Raw genomic sequence first — 21,204 nt, 5'->3', positions numbered from 1 at the left:
AATGTATGTATAACCAAGTTTGGGAATACATGTAGTGAAAAAGTGTGATGCATCTTTAGTCTAAAAATAATTACCATTCAGCCATTTTGAATCAAATCATAAAACAAATGCATGTGCATATGTCTGATTCAATTTCTGATGTTTGTGTTGAGTTTGAACTTGATTAATGTAGGTATGTGGATGAATGCAAGCAATGTGATCAATTCATAATCCTCATTTTCAAAATATATTATTAGAAATATTTTTTCTGTATATTCTTTATTATTTCCAATCAGGTTTCAATTTAGCATTTAATTATAGTTAGTATTAATGATATTTTGGTGAAAATTTTGAAGAATTAACTACTAGTACATAGAATGCTAAATTTAGGCTATAACGTAGTTGTTGTTTTACTGCTACTTGCACCACAGGCGGTATGTATTATGCTGGTACTGTACAGGACCATCTGCATATTTCAACAACTCAGCAAAGTACATCAGTACCATGCCTTTTTGAAAATAGCCTGTGAGCTGAAAATGACTCAGAAGACAGTAACACGAGTGATTAGGAGAGCTATATGTACACTATTAAAATTTCATTTAGATTTTGATTTTGATGAGAATGATAGGCAAGTAGAGGGGTCACTCGTCTTGAATGTAAGTGGAAAGTAAGAAGTACTGCAAAAATTCTTTAGCATACATGGATACAGTAAAAAAGTAGCTGGTATTTTACTATAATGATCCACAAGTTGGATATAAGTACCTATAAGTATATTTGTGTAGTAATATACTTTTATACTGAAGTACATGTTGTATACATATAGCTGGGAAAGCAATTTCACTAGCAGGGCCTTCTAAGAGCACAAAGAGGTAAAGAACTTTGCAGAGTTCAAAATTCATGGAGACCACGGAATGCATAGATGTCCCCCCACCTTGAATGCCTTGATGTGGAATACAACCTTCACTATTTTCAATCAATCAAAGGACACTTTTAAGACATTTTGGCCTTGAAATTTGGTGCCCCTGGAATACAGAAGTTCAAGTCTTCACTGATATCCAGATTATTTAGAGCATATTTTCTCTATTATGCGTGCCTCTTCAGTAGAAGTCCACATAAGCCAGAAAGAGCATTTATATTATGCTGAATCATAATATAAATGCCATATTTTGACAATTGACACATCTGTGCTACTAATAGAACAAATACAGTAATTGTATTAATAATTTCGAACCAAATAAACGTACCATATTGGTAATTATCTATTAGCTATTAAGTCTCGACCAACATTTTTTGGTAAGTTATCTTTGACACTCAAACAAGTCTTGTGTATTGTTGACAATAAGTACAGGGAGCAATTTTGAATCAAAAATAAGTAAGAAACAGAATCACCAGTAGTGTCAGCCCACACACGCATATACCATGAATTGGTTTCCCTGAAAACATTGAAAACATGTGTCTAAACAAGCCATTTTTATAACAACACGGTAGACGGTGTAACTATGCAGTCAGCGTAGAGTAGCGATGTCTGAACCTATTCAACCCGTTCTATTATTCTTTAAGTATAGAGGATTTCTGTTACATTGTTGGAACGTTTTTGCTTTCAGCTATACTTTACACAGTATTGACCTTTGCACTGCTAGTTTCTATATACACATAAAAGACAAGGTTTGTTGTAGAAAGAGAAAGCAGTGATTCGCTATTTTTCGGATTCAAGGGAAATAAATATTCAAAATCTAGAATCGTGTGAGTGTGAAATACACAGATAACCTGAATAAGTACGATAATAAGATAATTGAGTAAGAACAATAATGATCATCTGTACAGTGGTTTTAGAAAAGCAACACAGCTTTGCTTTGCATCCTGATTCCTTTTCCGTGCTAGCAATGGGTGTTTTAAACTTTTTTGTATGTATATGACTGACCGGCAAAAAAATGTTGTTGACATGCGTTGCTAAAGCTAGGCGCAACTTTGTTAGCTCTGATGAATAAATAAAAAAATTGTGCAGAATACACATACCAACTAGTTTACGTATGACTGACAGATACACATATAGCTAATACAAATATATATTGTCAGCGTAGGTACACATATGATTGCTTACCAACCTGAAAACACTGTAATAACAACAACACACCTTAGATAAACACAACATCGTTCAAATACAATTTGTAAATGCATGTCATACAATTAATATTAATGTTCAGTATAAAAGTACGAAGAATATACACAAATGCTCTAATACTGTAAGCTGTTATGACGACCAATGAATCGAACCATAGGACACCCAACGTAGTTACTACCTCACTTTATCTGTTCTCACTATAGTGGTGGTTTCAAAAAGGTCCAATATTCACAATGGCCATTTAAAACCTTGGGATGTTTTCACATGACAATCCCACACAGACTTTCTATACTTTAAAAGCAGCACTTCAATGAGCTTCATTTTTTATAGGGTTAATTTAGATAAAAATAAAACGGACATAAAATAATAAAATGCTCAATAAACTCAAATAATAGAGTCTCAATTCAGTGAAGCTTTATTGAGAAGAATTTTAACAAAACCCTGAAATGCACACAACAAAAACATAGTTGTAGTTCTACTTTTTTGCATGTTTGTTGATATACAATGTACACGTACATGTAAGACCTCCAACCTATCACCTTGAGGGGAAATCGTTATAAATACAACAAAGGCAAAAAAAAATACAAGTTGGAGAATTGTTAATAATGAATTGTTGATTAATTTTAAGTTAGAAAAAGTAAATCAGACGGCTAATAGAGAATATGTGAAACAAATTTTCGTTACTGGTAGATGTATGTTTCGTTGATTGCCACAATCTGGTGAAACGCAATGGACTCGCATGTATATAACAGAAAAATCAAGCAATATAGCTATGATTGGTGAACTGATTTGATATCTGAGCTTGAATTTATAGTTGAATTCTGTAACTTGCATGGATACACAAAACTTGTATCACATTTATAATTCATTTTAATGACACCAATACATATATATAGAACATTCGCAAACTAACGACCAGTTTAGAACGCTGCCTGAACTACACTTTGTTTTTGCTTTTTCACAAATTATTTTACGTCACTACTACATTAATCCAATTGAACATACAGTTTTCATGGATTTTCAACAACTTGGCAATCGTCGGAGAGTTAGTGAATGCCCAGTTATAAATGACATATCAGTACTTCTTCGCACATGATATTTAGTGACGTCAACACCTGGAATGTTATTACATGCCTTCTATTTTTTGAACACGTAATACACGTCAACACCTGGAATGTTATTACATGCCTTCTATTTTTTGAACACGTAATACATGGTTTAGAGCAGAAACATCCAGGTTATTTTGCGGTCCAGTGAAGCATGTACAAACTATTGGTACTTGTACAGAGCGTTGCTAAGCAGTGAACAGGCCGGCTTCAAAATGGCGTCATCACAAAATATCTGCTGGATTTTCGAGGCTGATGTCTAAGATACAATGAAGGTATGAAGAGTATCAGCAGAATAACACTCAGCACTTTATGAGAAATCTTCAAGATGTTGATTTGAAGGTTGAATGTGTGCCATTTTTAAAACAAAATCTTCCACTCTGATTATGGAAAATAATTCTTTTAAACTTTTGGTTATCAATGTAATTTTGAATGAAAGCAGCCCAGCCATCCGAAAAATGTACGCAGACATACTCAAGTATTAGGATTTAATAAACTTTACGACAACAATGGCCGCCAGTCAGCCGTAATATATCCGATCACAAAACAAATTGAGGTACACAGGTATCACATGATGTACTGTCTGAGTGTTGACTTCGAATAGAATCGGCCACTGCATTACAGAGAAACAGATGTATATTACGCACTTAGGGAACACAAATTTAGCAAATTCAATGACAAAAATGAAAGCCAATTAACCTATTTGACCTAATCAGAAAACAAGTTGAGGTATTGTATCACATACAAATGTAAGGTAATGTCTGTGTTCTACATCACAGAGACTTGCGCAGACACAATGAAAATAAAAAAAATGCTTGACCTGATATAAGAGGGAAGATATGTGAATCTGCAAAGAAATGTAGGGTTATCAGTTCAGTGATCCCTGAGAAACAAGTGAATATTTATAATACAAATGGTCACCACTCTGCCACATTTAACGATGAATAATAATTACACCAGCAAGATTTTCAATCACTTTCATTTATACAATGCTATAACATACTACGGTAGGTCCAGTCACAGCTACACTGTGGTGATTTTATAGCAACTGTCGCTGAAACTCACTATTGAAAATATTCAGTTTTCTAAACATGACTGAGAAATACGACAAGCACATATCTAGTATGCGTATTATAAAAACACCTGAAGACATATTTAGTGAAACTTTTGTACTCCTGCACATATGCAATGCATTATGGGAGAAAATATTTCCATTGTATACCAAGTATAATGGCAATCTATTATCATATACCGGTATGAAGAAGTGATATGAAGAAATATATTCACCATTGAAAACAGTGTAAAATGCACATTATGAGCATATTGCAAAACATTTTGGACTACTGTGTCTTTATCCGGTGACCCCAATTTTGTTTTTATGTTTGGTATCTTGATGACATGAACCCATTATAATAAAAACATGGTGAACATCACATACATATACATGTATAATTATTAATTCGGCTTAAAACTTTTAATTCCATGATTTAAAAGTTGGAGAAAATCACATATTTGTAGCAGTGTACTACATTAACTGTCCTAAGAATATTATTTTCTTATTTTTTGTTTATAAAACTTGTTATAAAAGATGTATTCATTGGGTGTATAACTGTGAATTTACAAAAACACATAAAAATAGGGAAATGTTATTATAAATTATGTGTTTCAAAATCCTCAAGTTTACAGTGTAAAGTGATCAACTGATAAAAACAACCTTTTTTTTTTTTTATAGTTTTTGTTTGCAAACAGAAAAATATTACAAGATGCAATTTTTTTAATACCATATTTTCTCTATTAGTAGTGTATGCACTTACATAAATCACAGGTGTTTTATTGTCAAAATAAGGCATATTTTAATGATTTGGTATACAACAAATGCCATTTGTGGTTAATATGCATATGGAGATGCTCTTTTAATAGAGTAAATACGGTTGACACTATTATCAGAAACACTATGACTGAATTGACGTACAACATTAATTTATTACCCTAATACATCATAATTTTCCATGGTGATGACAGAAGTGGCTTTAAACTATACATTGTACCATGAACTAGTCGATACATAACTTATGAGCAATGCTATACAAAGCCACATTATTAATGAATTATTGCTGTTTACATCGATTGAAGACTATCTTACAGTTTTACAGTTCAATTACTATTTTAGATAAATGGAATCCAAAAGTCCTATTAACATATGAAATATAAGAGCGTGTCCCAGTTCAAATACACAAGTGTTGCCTTGACTACAAGATTTAGATGATACAGAGGTTCCATGATTGATTCATAATGGTATACCAGTACATTCTGAATCGGAACGATACAAATGTATCGATATGACTGTGTGTCTAACCACCGCAAATTAGCAGGTATTTAAAGTGCTGCGCTGCATTCCCTGGGATTGTACAAGGGCGTCATGGGAAATGTAATTTGAATGGCCTGCCTGTTGTTTACTATGGTACACAAGCGTTACCAGTGGTGTTATAAATACATTTGTAATTTCTTACATAAAAGAATTATCTGATTGCTTGCATTAAAACTTTGAATAAACATTATTGACAATAATTTTGAAGATTTGACTGGCAGTTTAAAAAATGACTTCTCGTGTCATTCGTGATAATTGTGCTTGAAGAGCCACTTCACAGAACACTCCGACCAGTAGTTGATGCATCACTTAAAAATGTGCAGACCTTTTTTCAAAGTTTTTTTGTCATTTGTATAAAGAAATCTGGTAGCCATCTTCCTTTTATACCCCTAGAGTATGGTCAAAATAAGTCACAAGATCCAATATACAACAAATGTACTTCGAATTTTTGAGAAAGTTGGTTATAAATTGCATTACAATGTTTATTGGTTTATTATGTAAAATCATGGAGCCATTGTTCCATTATTTTGTACGTTACAGTTACGTTTTTTGAGAAACTTGTCCTAATATTATTCAAAAATCGTTATTTTTAGAACAATGCATAGAACACAATGCAACTTTTTAAAAGCATAATTATAAAAAAAAACTCAGGACAACAAAAATTAGCCCATCATTAACAATATATGATTTTGTTCAGCCTATCTCACCAACCTACAATTTGAGACATGGCATAATATCTCTGCCATATGAAGCTAAATGTAATATAATAGTGCCACAAATACTACCATTAAAATAGAACAATCATTTTCTCGAAAATAAGGTTGGAGACCCCAAACTTGTCAATACTTTTATGTTGCCTTGGAGTACAATTTATTTTAAAAGTGAATACATTCTGGGTATTTTCATTTATGAGTAGGCATTCTAACAGAAATATGAAATCATGAGTACATGAACATGCTTATTGCTAGAGTCCTACCTGGCTGCACTATACCTGTAGTAATTTAATACCTATTAATTATGGATTCTATAGATTATGTCAGCATTGAATAGCTGTAACAGAGAACAAATAAAACACTTGAGTATTAAAGGTCTAAGTCCTATTACTTTAGACTTCACACCCATCCTATATAGTACAAAATGTAATATAACATTCCAACCATACCATAAACACTCATAGATTGGTATCAATGGGTTCCACTGTTGTTGGCTTGTTAAAAATCAAAATAAAGTACCGGTAATTTTTTGTTTATTTTTTCACATTTATGAATCAAAAATCAAGGCAAATCCTTTTTTCACAGACTGGGAAAATTAGTATCAGGAATGTCATCAGTAATCTGCAAAATTAATAACTAGATCAAACAGCGAATTAATTAAGTATTCATTCAATTCAGTTTACTACATGTATATGAATGTACCCTAATTGTTTCTGAAGAAGAAAAAATTAAAAATATAATTTTTATATAAAATATAATTTTTTGAGTTGTTGGAGTATTAGAGTTTGTCTGAGTTAGTGTTAATGTAATCATAAAAAGTATACAGATGTTAATGGCAGCTAATTCCAGATACTGTAAGTGCTAAACATTGAAACACAGAAAATAAAAAGAAACATCAAAGTAACATCTAAATATGGTCATTTACAGTCATGTGGTTGAAGAAAAAAACAAGGTTTTATTGAAAAATCAAGTGGCCCAACTCATGAAGGAACTATGGTAATCTTTTTATTTTAAATACACCGGTATATATATATCGTCATGGTGAGTATGTTGTATACAAACATATTACGGTATTGTCATGGAGACCGATGAACAATTTTTATGAAGTTGAAGTACTGTAAGATTTGTATTAGAAGCTGCATTAAAATGGAATAACGCAACAGAGGGGATTCTATTAGAGCATCTACACATGTTAGAAATATTGAAATTTTGGTTTTCAATGGTTCAAAAAAATGGGTGTGACTTTCATTAGGAATGCGCCTCCTAATACTGATTTTATGATAATGGCATCAATGGCAAATAATTAAAATACAAGTATGAACCTAAAAAGACTTACAAACGGTTCAAACTCCCTGAGAAGATGGTATCAACATATTTAGAATGTAACTATTATGTTATTCAGGCATACACACATATATGAAAACAAACTGGCCAGCGCCAGGGACAAAGTTTATGAAATTGTTAATTATTTTAATTACTGAGCGAAACTCTTTCAAAGAAGAACACTGTACTTAAATGACAGAAGAATGCGCGTGATGGTCAGAAAACACACTTTTATATAATGCAGATTAACAGTTGCTATGGTGACAGATAAACAAATTCAAATTAAGGGATTAAATGCAAATTTGATTCAACATCTAAAAATAATCGCCTACACAAATTTTTCGTCTAATTGCAACCACTATTGACAGCACTGGCATTCTCATTAGAAAACCTCACTATACACAGTAGTTAAGATAAATATCACAATCAATTAAGCCCAACACCTCCGCATTATCGGATGTTTATTCAGTTCTTGTAAAAACAAACTAAGTATTCAGGTTTAAAAATGTTAATGGTAGAGACCACTTCAGGCCCTACTGTGAATATGTATATGAACCAAATATTTAGCAAATTCAATTACAGGGTAAATCAAGTTAATTTTTCAATTTTATATGGCTTTGCAGTTTCGCCCTTGTTCGAACAAACATTTTGTGACATTTACAATGCATGAACACAACACACTGATGAAACAATATTGTTAAATTCAAGAAAATTATGATCAAATATTTAGTTAAGGTAGATAGATTGCTACAGCTATGACATAATTTTAGCAAAGCTAAGGATGCCTCTAGAAAGTGAATATAACAACTTGTTGATGAAATAGCAATATGGATTATTATTTTGAGAAATCCATACATATACAGTCAGTCACAGTGAGTGTTTTGTGTTGGTTGATAAACCAGTACTAACCATTACATCACTGAGAATAGTTACATATACACAGATGCTCTTTCAGTCACCATAGAAACAGGTTCCGCATGAATATAATATGCAAATTGCTACATGCTTAATCATCACCAGACAAGAAAAAAAAGGCAACATTGTGCTTTGCAGACAAATCAATAATGTACTCACACTTCTTGCCTAGCCTTTGTATTTGCAACAACCGTTTCTATTTATTTTCACTTCTCAGTCAATATCCAATTTTTAATTTAGATGCAATTCTATTTAACGCAAAGCTTTGCAATTGCCAGCAATCCACATGTGCATCAAAGAAATTGTAATAAACGTCTAAAGCAGTGTAAACATAAAGGGTTGAAAAGAATACATTACTTAAAGTTCATATAGAAGTAGAAACAAGTTGTTCGCAGGTAATAAACATTAACGTTTGCACCATTGTATAGCAGCACCCATCAACAATGATCCTCCTGTGGTTACTGAATGTCAATTGGCAGCAAAACGGTCGTAAAAGTAATGGTTTTCGAAAGGTTATGAAGTACAAATAGCTCTGACATTGAGTTGCAAGTTTATTACTGTTTACGACTGACATGCACTTCATGTACCATCAATAACCACTCACCCACTCCAGTTTACATTACTTGTTTGCCCGGAAAATCAAGAAATGCCCAAGTTGTTTCCACCTAAAAAAAAGATCTTTATCTGAATTACCGGTACTGTATGTATTAGGGGTCCCAGACAGGTAGACAGTTGCTAATGTCCAGAAAAATGTTTTCAGGGTTTCTAAGACTAATGAAATGATAATAAGCCAGGAATTAACATTTTATTTGCAGTAATATGTATTAATTTATTTTGCTAGGAACAAGTACATAATTAATTGGGACATGTATTTTTATTCTCCAATCAGACGACAAGCAAATTTAATTGCTAATTTCAATCCCTGTGTATGAACCATATGTGCTAGTTATGCACTAAATCGTAACTTGTCATTGGTTGAAATCCAATTAGGATGCAATGAATGCAACAAACATCATATGATATATCTTTTCTTGTACAAAGCTACAATTATCAACTTTGCTGTTGTTTGCAAATTTTTACACATGGTGTTGGTGTAGTGAATTTTGTCACAGAACCTATGATCCAATAATGTGGATAAAATGAATGAAGAGGCATTGATTTCAGGTGTATGTCACAATATATAGGGAAATGAGCTGCTTGGTGGAGTGCTGCATTCTCCGATTGCTTTTTCGTTATCACCGGATTTCGCACAAGATATACACAATAATTTAAACCCTAACACACTGACTTTCAATTCGTCCCTTCAGTGAATATAAATCCCATCATGGATTTCATGTGTGATTTAACAACACCATTTGAGTCTGCACTTGAACGTTATGCATTGTACAATTCCCTCTGTTCCAGCCATTGTATTTTAACCGTGTTAGTCAATGAATTAATGAATGTATTACTTGCGCACCACGGCCATCCTTAAGAGAGAACGTGAACGAACGTGTATGAATATTTGTACAAGTTCACTGCACGTTCGGCTGTGGCTTGATTAAATTTCAATTCATTGTTATTGCATCATTTCCTTATCAACATTGTGGATTTGTACACTCTTATAAAAACCTGCTCTATGAACGCATAGACTATCACATGGTGGGAAAATATTTATTTGTGGTAACTTATCCAATATACTATTATCAGTAAAATTGTAGATTCAATATGTTTCGGCTTCATGTGCATTCTAATGTATTGTTCTCTGGATGGTTTTCACCTTCATTGCAAGCACTAAATCATAAAATATGCACAGAACATTTTAACACAACATGATTGTAAAGAGTAAAACACAAAACAATTGCATCTACAGACATAAGTAAATGCACAAATTCATATTTCTTCACCTGTTTTCTGTGAACAGCTGCATTTTCAGCAAAGATGTGATGTCTTCACTTGTGATTCTAGCTTAGCCATCTAATTGGCTAGCCTATAGATCATTCTCAGCTTTTGCAACCCTCAACGACAAAGATGTAAAGTGCGTGTAAGAGATGTAGTCACATGGTTGTTATTATTTTGAGCGATGATCATCTAATTAAAAAAATACTATTTTTTAGAAAGTTACTGTATTCTAAACAACAAATTATTTTACAACCAAAAGCAACTGCTAAATTTCAAAGACACTGCTCACATATGGATGTAATTGAAAATATAGTACCGGCTAACGCTTTGTAGTGATTCATACGGATACTCACCAGACATCAGCAATTTGCTAGTATTTATTCAAAATTTTGTTCAATCATTTCAGACAAAAGGGCCAAAGTGTTTTCTGTTAAATTTACTGTTTTAGGCCCAAAATACGGCGAATAATTAGAAATGTCCCATGACACTAGTTGCCATTTAGGACAAAATGTCCTCAGCTAATTTTGTGACAAGTGAACTTCTACCTTACTATTCCTATGCATTCACACAATTGGAAATTCAGTCTGCTTTGCATGCATCTTCATATTATTTTACTCACAATCTAAATTTATTAAACATTTGACCAATACAGAGAAATAATAGTATACGATACTATTAATAAATGAGCTGTTCAAACCATAAACTATGATACGAACATAAGCGCCTCCAAGTCTGGGTCTAAATATTCAACACTGCTGAAAGCAAGCATATCTCTCTGTCGTTACCAGCCAACAGCAACTATTTAATATCTAAGTACTGTATGTAAACAGGTTTAAGCCTTGGGAACTACTATAGGAAGAAAACAAGTTTATTTTAGGAACAGCCCATCTGGGCTTCTGCTCACCCTAAGCCAGTCAAGAGTAGCAAATTACTTTGGTTACAAGAAAATAATGTTCCTTTTAAAACATCATCCCCTGAAAAAATGCGAATTTAACATTTTTAATAAAGTAAATTTTAACATGTATTTTAGTTAATTTCATAGCTTACCCTAATATAATGTTCCTAGTGTTTGCCAAGTGACTACTGTAAAATACTTTATTTTAGATGGCATAAATTTTCTCTAAAATGACTTTTCGGGTTTTGTACAGAATTTATTTGTTACTGATTTCTGGCAAGTTGAATAAACAATATAGGTATATTCGCTGGATTTTACATTCACTGAATCATCCCTTCACCGAAAATAGTGTTTCACAGTATTTTACAGTAAACAAGTTGGTATTTGGCTAACAAAAACAATATTATATTGCTACCGTGGTTTCAACTATTTTATTTTAAATGGAAGCCCAGTCGATACATACCGGGTAATAAATATACATTGTATTATATAGAACAAAATAATGAAACTGCATTGTTAATAATATCATTCAAAACTGAGTTTATTCAGTAAAATAGCAGCAGCCAATAAGGGAATAGACATGAAAATAAAAGCTGTTGCCTGGAAACTGAACTGGTAAACAGTAATATTCGGCATAGCAACCAAGTCCAATTGCCCGCTGTAAAATCTTAATAAATTACTCAGTCGAAGATGATTTCATATTTGTTTATCTTGTGAAATGGATTAAAGACGGATTAAAGTATTATAGTCTTCATACAGCAATTTTGTGTAAATACACAATGCATTTTACATGTGTTGTAAACGTACGGTAACATGGGACCCATATCAACACAATGTGTTATGAGTACTATGAAGCTTTAGATGTGCATGTTAATTAGTGTAAACACATTATTTATTGGGTTTTTAATTTCACTATTATTGCTAATAGATAGAACTAACATATGAAAACATGGCTTTATTTATTCTATTTATCTACATGTTATTAGCAATGCTTATCAGCAAGATAATAGTTTACATACAGTAAACATATAAACCTACAACATTTTAATCATAAAAGTCAAATGTCCTCAGATGCTACTGATTAGTGTTCAGGGTATGCTAATCTCAAAATCACTATGTAAGCCCAGGCTTGAAATAACAAGTGGTGATAGCCACACCTACAATTCTGTTAAATCGTCTACATCTACAAAAAGCGAGATTTGCAAATGAAAATTTAGATTGAAAGTTGGAACGTAGGCAAAAAGAGGTTACTGAACTCAATTAAGCCACTGTATGGGTTTTCTGACTACTCCAACTGCGAGGAGAAAATGAAAAAGAAATGAAAAACAATACTATTACATAGTAAAGATAATGGCTTTTGTCAGCGCATTGTTTATCAAGTGAATGCCTACGACTGAAACATTATTAGTCTGAAGGCTGTTTTTATTAAAGTTCTGTTAATAAGCTCTTTCCAAATAGTGAAGAATTGCACCTGTTGTGACGACCAATTTTGAAATTAATTATTTAACAATTGCAGGATATCTTAGAAACATTATAGCCGAGAAAGATTTACACCTTCTATTAGAAGTATTTTATGTGCACATTATGACTGTGGAACTTTGAAATTAAAAGTGTCATCATAAATTTATTATTCGTTTATATATTTTTTTTTATTTCAGGAAGGCGTGTGTACCACAGTCTGGCTTGGAGTGTCAGTGTTTTATCAATTTCAGGTCGCTTCAAAGCTAAAAGTGTCAATATCAATTTTTTCTTATATTAATTGTTTTATTTCAGGAAGGCGTGTGTACCATTTTTGCTTGGAGTGTCAGTGTTCTATCAATTTCAGGTCGCTTCAAGCTAAAAGTGTCAATATAAATTTTGTTTATATTAATTTTTTTATTTCAGAAAGGCATGTGTACCACAGTTTGGCTTGGAGTATTAGTCTTTTATCAATTTCAGGTCGCTTCAAAGTTATAAGTGTCAATAGCAATTTTTTTTATAATTTCAGGAAGGCATATGTACCACTGACTGGCTTGGAGTATTAGTGTTTTATCAACCTCAATGAAGTTAAAAGTTTCAATATAAATTTAATCTTAGTTTACATAATTTTTTTAATTTCAGGAAAGAATGTGTACTTACAATGTATGACTGTCTTGGCAGTGTTCTAGTTTTATCAACCTCAAGTCATGGAATTTTTTTTCTATTTGGGTTTTGTCAAATATCACTACAGTATGATTGTAAAAGCACAATATGATGACCATTCGGTCGCATTTATATATTATCATATTTGCTCTAACCAAAACATGTAATCATTAAAATATTACTTAATTTGACCGAAGAAAAAGATAATATAATATAATATAATATAATATAATATAATATAATATAATATAATATAATATAATATAATATAATATAATATAATATAATATAATATAATATAATATAATATAATATTATATTATATACTGTAGAATACTTTATTTTCGCTGGGAATTAATTTTCCATGTACCATTTTTCCTATATATTACATTCAACGCACCAAAAATCAGTGAAAGTAAATTCCATATAACACACATAAAAATTCATTTCAGCAAAAATTAATTATTTTACAGTAATATAATATAATATAATATAATATAATATAATATAATATAATATAATATAATATAATATAATGGATTGGTAATGAGAGATTAACTGTAGAATATGAATTAATTTAAGCAAGCCTCTTTAAATAGTTAGGAGACATAATTTTTCATTGAAAATCAGTGGATGTGTTTGTCTAAGGAATAAGAGCATCCAGTACACTTGAAATTACAGGATATCTACTTTTAAAATATCATATTTTTTAACTAAAACAGTATCATTTTATTATTTTAATCTTGTTCTGAAAGTGATTTTTCATCAATTAGCAAAGTGGGAATCATATTTTTAAGAGAAGCTATTTCAGTTTGAGTTATAATTCAATTTTTGTTTTTAGTCATTCTTCATCACGCTGTCCTATTAACATGCTGAGATAAATGCCCTCAATTCCAGTTAGAAATGTAAGATTTTTCCAATCTATATGTAGAAAGTTCATTAACCGGCAAAACTATGCAAATATCGATTTCAATCTCAATGAGAAACCACAAGAATCCCAGAACGGTAACTACACTGTTGCTAGTGATACAATGTTTGACCCTCCAGTCAACAGAAAAAAAACAAAAGCCTTGCATTAGGGTGTGGATTACAATGTAAACCGAACTCATTTTTCTTGTACGGCCACTGAGTGACAGAGTTTCTTACAATCGCCCCTTCATACATGTAAACACTACTTTCCAAAGCCACCACGCTTTGTTACCGCTATTTTTTTTTTTGTCATTCAGTCTTGCCATTTACTGTACTAGCACAGCGTAACACTTCACAAATTGGAAAGCTGGTATACCTCAAGCTAAGTGAAACATGTCTACAGTTGTACAAGAATGGTTTGTGAATTAATTCATACTATCATTTAGTTGCAGCCATCCAATAATGCATTCAATAATTATAAAAATACTAAAATTGTAAAACGTAAATTTTTAAAGTTACATTACATTCAGCTTTATTGAAACTATTACTATTACGTGACATACTAGTATATTACAGTCTGTATTTGCATTAATCAAGAGAAATATATTGTTCAGCATGTCCAATGCATTTTTACTTCAGTTTTGAATAGATTTAGAATGCACTCGGATTCACGAAGATTCAAATTTGTTCTTAATTACAGCAAGCATTTTTTCCCTGCAATGCAAATTTAGCAAAAACGCCACAAAAAAGTCCCAAGACCCAAATTAAGCTCTATGAATAATCTCATGAGTGTTCAACTTTAAGTCACATCTTTAACATGAATATGAAGTACAAAACAATGAAAGCATCTGTCTGGTTATCATGAAACCACTTAGATAGAAACCCAAGTTCACCCACTACAAGTCAACACTTCTCCAACTTGTAATCTTATGAAAGCGCACAAATTGGGTTACAGTTTCTTTCTTTTGTAATCAGCTCAAATTTGAACGTCAGCTTGCTTTGGTTATCAACATTATGGAAATGAGACATGGAAAGTACAAGTATCAAGGAGAAATTAAATACGGTCTCACAGTCCTCAGTTTTCATTAACAAGTATATGTATCACTGGTATAACATACACACACACACACACACACACCGGTTCTTGCACACCAGTCACTGATAAATAGAAAAGCGGTCTAATGACTGATATAGTTCAGCTGTTTCGGATGCATAATGAGAAATAAATATCAAATCATTCAGTCAAGTGATTTTCAATGTAACAAGAATATTTACTAAAATGAGAAAATTGAAGTTATCGACACTCAATGAATTATTCTGACAGAGAAATGACCCAAATCAATCTGACAGTGATCCATCAAAAGAACCCACATATAAAATACCAAAATAATCAAGCTGATCGTTTTCTAAGAGATGTCAGAAATATTTCTTATTTACTACAATTGACAAAAATGTTAACTAAAATTGGAGATTAGTATTACCGCCACAAAATGAATTAATCTGAGAGAAACCACCCAAGGTACATTTGTAGGGAGTAGGAAAATGTAAAAATTTACATCAATGGAAGAACAACCAGTAATATAAACAGCTCCGCTGGCTCATAACAGTTTTAGTACAATTCAGCTTTCTCACTTACTCTTTATTCAAATGCAGCCACTGGTATGATGAGTGAAAAATCGTTATTAAATCATTTTTTAACCAAATTATGAACATTGCTAGCTCACAATATACAAGTACAAGAAGTTTCAGGCTTGTTTTACTCATCTGGTGACACAGGTTTTAAATATTAATGTTCAACCGTACTGACAATAGGGAGTGAACAAAGTGGAACACATAATAAAAGATTCTCTAGGATCACCATACACAACATAGATTCAAACACAGAATGGCAACAGGGTTCAATTTGAAAGTAGCCTGAGGCACACAAAATACCAGATCTAATCCTAGGACAACTATTTTCAAAATGAACTAGCCGTGTTATGCTGCGTAACAAACAAGCAAACAAATCCCCGTCCAGAAAACACCATTAATTGTGTCTCCTTGTGGATAGAAAAATAATGGTTGTCAGTCTAGCTAGACACTGGCCAAAATGTAGAGCCACAAGTTGCAAATATTACGAAAAAACCTACTCATGCAAAAATAAACATGAACTTGAAGGAAAAATAACTTCCATAAGCAAATGAAACTTATTAGGAAAAAGCCCTTGAACAATGATTTGGACAGGCACATTTACTCAGATTACAGATAGGTAACTTTTATTCTCAGTTTCAACCCCATGAAAGGTTAACGTTGTGAGAAATCAATCATGAAGAAAAAAAAATCAGATTCCCATGCAGCCTTCGAAAAGACTAATTCTAAACCAGTTAATCTTAAGTTTGGAAAATGTCATTGCAAAATGCTTCAAAGTGGGATGATATCATGTACAGTGTTATAGTAGACACTCAAAAGACACTACTGTCTTCATTCAATTAATTATAAGTGACAGTATGTGTAGTTATCAACAGGTGACTTCACTTTTTTTTTAAATTCAAATGGTGGCATTTATTTTTAGTAACTACAAGAATATACAAAGCACTGTACAGATCATACACTACTGTATAGAGCTTGTTTCAGACTTGTTAAGTAGGACTTTTTTACTGTTTTATCTGAAAGTAAATATTTTTAGTTTTTCACCATGCTTGTGTGACTGCAAACGCTGAAAAAACTAAATATATTTATTTCAGATAAAACTAATATGAAATTAGGGTTTACTTTGCTGATAGCTAAATGCACTAAATTAAAACCCAGTGAAAAATCAGAAATTAATGATAGAATGTATGGTTTTCGCCATAAACCAGTGATTTTAAAAACTTGATGAATATTCCTGTGACATAAAAATTGCTAAAAAATACTGTGGAATACTTTATTTTCGCTGGAATTAATTTTTGCTGAAAAGGCTTTTTGAGCATTTTGTATGGAATTTATTTTCACTGATTTTTTATGAGTTTAATGTGAAATATAGGAAAAAAAGTATATTCGCTGGATTTTATTTTCACGGAATCATCCCTTCAGCGAAAATAGCGAAAATAAATTCCAAGCGAAAATAAAGTATTCTACAGTAAACCCAATGAATATTCCTTCTTTATTATCTTCCATGTCCAATTTCAACAGGTAATGTTGAAGTTAGACGGTAGCAAAATATTATGTAATGAAAGAGCGGTTGTGTTCATTGTGCAAGGATGAAATGATGCAATGTTTACATAGTCATAGGAGATGTGTGAAAAACTCACTCACCCTTTATCATCATCAAATGTTTTGAAACACAAGTGTTTGTTTACAAATATGTTGATGTCATTGTCACCATTGAAAACAACTCATTCAACATTTTAATTTACCTTGTTATTAATTAAAGTAAGTATCTTGTAACTTTGAAATGTGTGTGATAAAACTATAATTACCTGCCCGAGATATTGGTTTTCATATAGTGTGAGGTCAAATATATCGGGCAAATTAGTGTCCCAGTTTTATGAGGTCAACGTTTGATTTCGTAATGACTATTGTGTTTAGGAACTTTAATTACCACACATTTCAACATTTACGAACGAATTAGGACACAGAACGATGAGCACGACATACACATTAACGTCATGGTTATGAAAGTATGGTAGTTTTAGTGTTGTAAACACAGTGAAATAAATTGTCATATAAAAGGAACACATTACTTACACTTCGATCAGTACGTTCCTATTCCTCACTTTCGCCGCCATAATTTCAACAGTTTTGCTCCGTATAGCTGCTTTTAATGTTCGTTATAACGTCGTCCGGTTTCATTGAGATAATTCGACGGGTATACATCGACAATCAACAAGATAACTAATATAAAATACACAACGATATCGTTCAGACGAGCTCACTGCCAGTGGGTTTACGTTTAGACATGAGATACCACCATGATCCTTAATGAACCCATGGCGACGGAAATGCGTTCGGTCGGCAGTTGCTTTTTAATGTCCAGCACACTATCTTCGGCGTGGGCCCTGCAAGAATCTAACGCGAAACGGGGATATCCGTGTTCAACATATTAAAACAGAAAACACAAGGTGGCGATTGCAATTCAATAACTTTAAGCTGTAAACCCTTTCGTCGGTAAACAAAATGGCGAAGTACATTCCAATCCCACAATGCATCAAACTGTTGATCTGCCTATTCAGACCCCTTAACTTTGTCATTACAGGGATAGGACGAGTCGTCGCAAAATATGTCTTCAAAGTTACGCCCTACGCAATTCCACAATTTTGATAACATTTACCAACCTCTTTTTTTAATAAGATAATCAACAATTGTTATTATAAAATGTAAATATATGAAAAATCAGTATCAAAAGACCTCCTAAGTTTAAACTGATTCATTCCAATATGCTAACAAACTGATATGCAGTAGTTTCCTTAGACGCGACTGAGAAATCCTCACTGCCTTGATCTGTATTCATTCATTTTATGAACAGTTTTCTTTTATTTTCCTGTGGAATACATAATGTAGATACTCATTTTTATTAGTAGTTAACATAACCAACACAACGAGTCGCAAAAAAAAAACACTTTCACATTTAAAAAATAACAGCGTCGTCACGGACACAATTTTCTACAAATTATCTGTTATGAAGAAGATTACTAGTTTTCTCTCCATTCACGTGACGGGCTCAATAAAAAACAAAAAAATTACACCTACAAACTGTAGGTGGCGCCAGTGTATATGAAATTAAAACACAGACTTGCGCGTTGTAAACGCCGGGTGAAGGATGACCAAACGAGTCCCAAGTAGCGCGTAGCGTGTGACTCGTCACTTGAATATGCTAGTATATTCGTATTTCGAACACTTTTGATATTTAGTATTAAAAATGTGTTGAGTTATAAATACATTATATGGCAGTCCAACTATTTTGTTACACATGTATTTGGTAGCGTTTAATTTTGTGATATCCCACGTAGTAAATGACGGGCAAACGTATTCCGAGACTGTACAGTGTATTACATTATTTGACATTCAAAGATGCTATACTCGAAATACGTTTATTGAATTTCATTCCTGATATTTGACCCAATAGGGGCAAAAACAATTATCAAAATTATTCATTGTAATAATTGTACATATTAATTTTGAAAAACTGCCTGAAATGATTTACAAATGAGAAGTTTTGTTTAAAAACAATTTCCATAGGGAGCCATGTTTTCATGAAAAATGAATCGTAATCATTAGACTAACAACCACAAGTAACCGTCTTGTAACTACGTATGAGTTTTTTTTATCATATGTTTCCAAACGAAATTTTGAGATACTATGAGAAAGTATTTTCACGGATGTTTGACGTATGTTTTGTGTGAATAACGCATCGTGGAATTACAATACAAATACTCGAATCTCTCATAGATGAATAGCATGACGCAATGTGTAATGGCATGACGCATTTTGGAATTACAATATAAGTGCTCAAATCTCACATCGTAAAATTGCATGTTGTTGCGTCAAATGGCATAACTTACAATTGAATGGCATACTAGTATTCTACTTTTTGCAGGAATACAACGCCATAAACCGTGACTGAACGCAGAAAGTTCAACTTCTTACAGACGTAATGGTTTGAGTACACGGCGCCTAATGTCTAGCCTAATAGTTTATAACGTGTTTTACGTCACAGTGAAACAGGGAATTTCTGTCAAACGAGTAGACGAAAAGAACTTTCTCCGAACGCTAATAGCATTATACTTTTATACATTATATACATTATATTTTGTTTAACTACAAATGCCAAAAAACAATCTACAAAGCAGTGTTTTTTCTCGTGTTATTAGTTCCAAGGTATTTCGACGAAATAGGTAACAGTAACAGGTACATTGCAATCCGCTCCACTCAAAAAATAAAACAAAAACGTCTTTTCGGCTGTTGCCGTGGTGGGAAATGAACTCGAAGCTGACGTCGGTTTTTAACTATAATCGGGCCCTATATACGAAGTTCGTCATGAGCATTAAGTTTTCAGTTTTCAGAAGTCACTTCACTTTATTACTAGCACATAATTTCCTGTACAGTTATATTTATTACTATTTCCGACCGTTTTGCTATTGTATTTTCTTTGATTGAATCCAGCATTTACAGTTTATTCAAAGTTCAAAGCTGCGTTGGGACTTACGTTGATACAGTATTAGTCGCGCGACACAGTGAAAGTTTCAACCAGCACAGTTTTCAACATGGCACATAATAACAATGTCAGCGCTGGTGATCTCTCGAGCTCGTCGGTGTGCAACTTAGCCACACAAAAAACGTGATCATTGGAACCCCTATATTACAAGACTGGTAGGAGGTAATACATTTGGAGCGATAGTTTCAAAATTAGTTTTTTGGCTGTTGTCATGGCAACGATGGTTTTTCCGATTTCACCACCCAACTAGTAGAGTGGCGGTATGACCGGTCTGCCAAGTATGAACAAAATCGGCCCAGCCAAAAAAATCACAGAAATAATACGTGAAGACACTGAAAATCACACATTACATGGATTTGATCGAGTTGTGACGCAGCCTGGGCGGGACAGGATCACCCCTTCGATAAAACGCACCGGTACGTAGTAAACTACTTTATGAAAACACTAAAAGAATGTCAATTTGCCGAATAGAAGTGATGATACACCTTGAGGTAAACATAATTTCAATATATGAGTAGGTATCAATATACAATATACCTACAATCATTATATATTATCACATTTACAAAATTTCTTCTAATTTTTCTTCAATTACAATTGGACGCTGCATTGTTCGTATCTTCGTGTTCGACGTCTGAAACCCGCAAGGGCGCTGTGCACAGTTCAGTAAATAAGGAAATAGTTTCCAGTAAAAAATAAG

General features: G+C 32.7%; 1 protein-coding gene across 1 annotated transcript in view; it reads right to left on the bottom strand.

Annotated features, from left to right (window-relative positions):
• The window catches only part of LOC100371322 (protein FAM149A-like), a 55,561-nt gene extending 37,068 nt beyond the window's left edge, over positions 1-18,493 (bottom strand). Inside the window, exon 1 of the mRNA XM_085494116.1 lies at positions 18,038-18,493. Coding sequence (XP_085350242.1) covers positions 18,038-18,078 — 41 coding nt within the window. The 5' untranslated portion in view covers positions 18,079-18,493. The remainder of the gene's footprint in view (positions 1-18,037) is intronic.
• Between the last annotated feature and the right edge of the window lie 2,711 nt (positions 18,494-21,204).

The sequence above is a fragment of the Saccoglossus kowalevskii genome, chromosome 19 (genome assembly GCF_978046115.1).
Source record: "Saccoglossus kowalevskii chromosome 19, keSacKowa6.1, whole genome shotgun sequence".
Taxonomy (NCBI): domain Eukaryota; kingdom Metazoa; phylum Hemichordata; class Enteropneusta; family Harrimaniidae; genus Saccoglossus; species Saccoglossus kowalevskii.
Note: the sequence above shows the minus strand (reverse complement) of the source record. Positions and strands in the feature narration are given on the sequence as shown.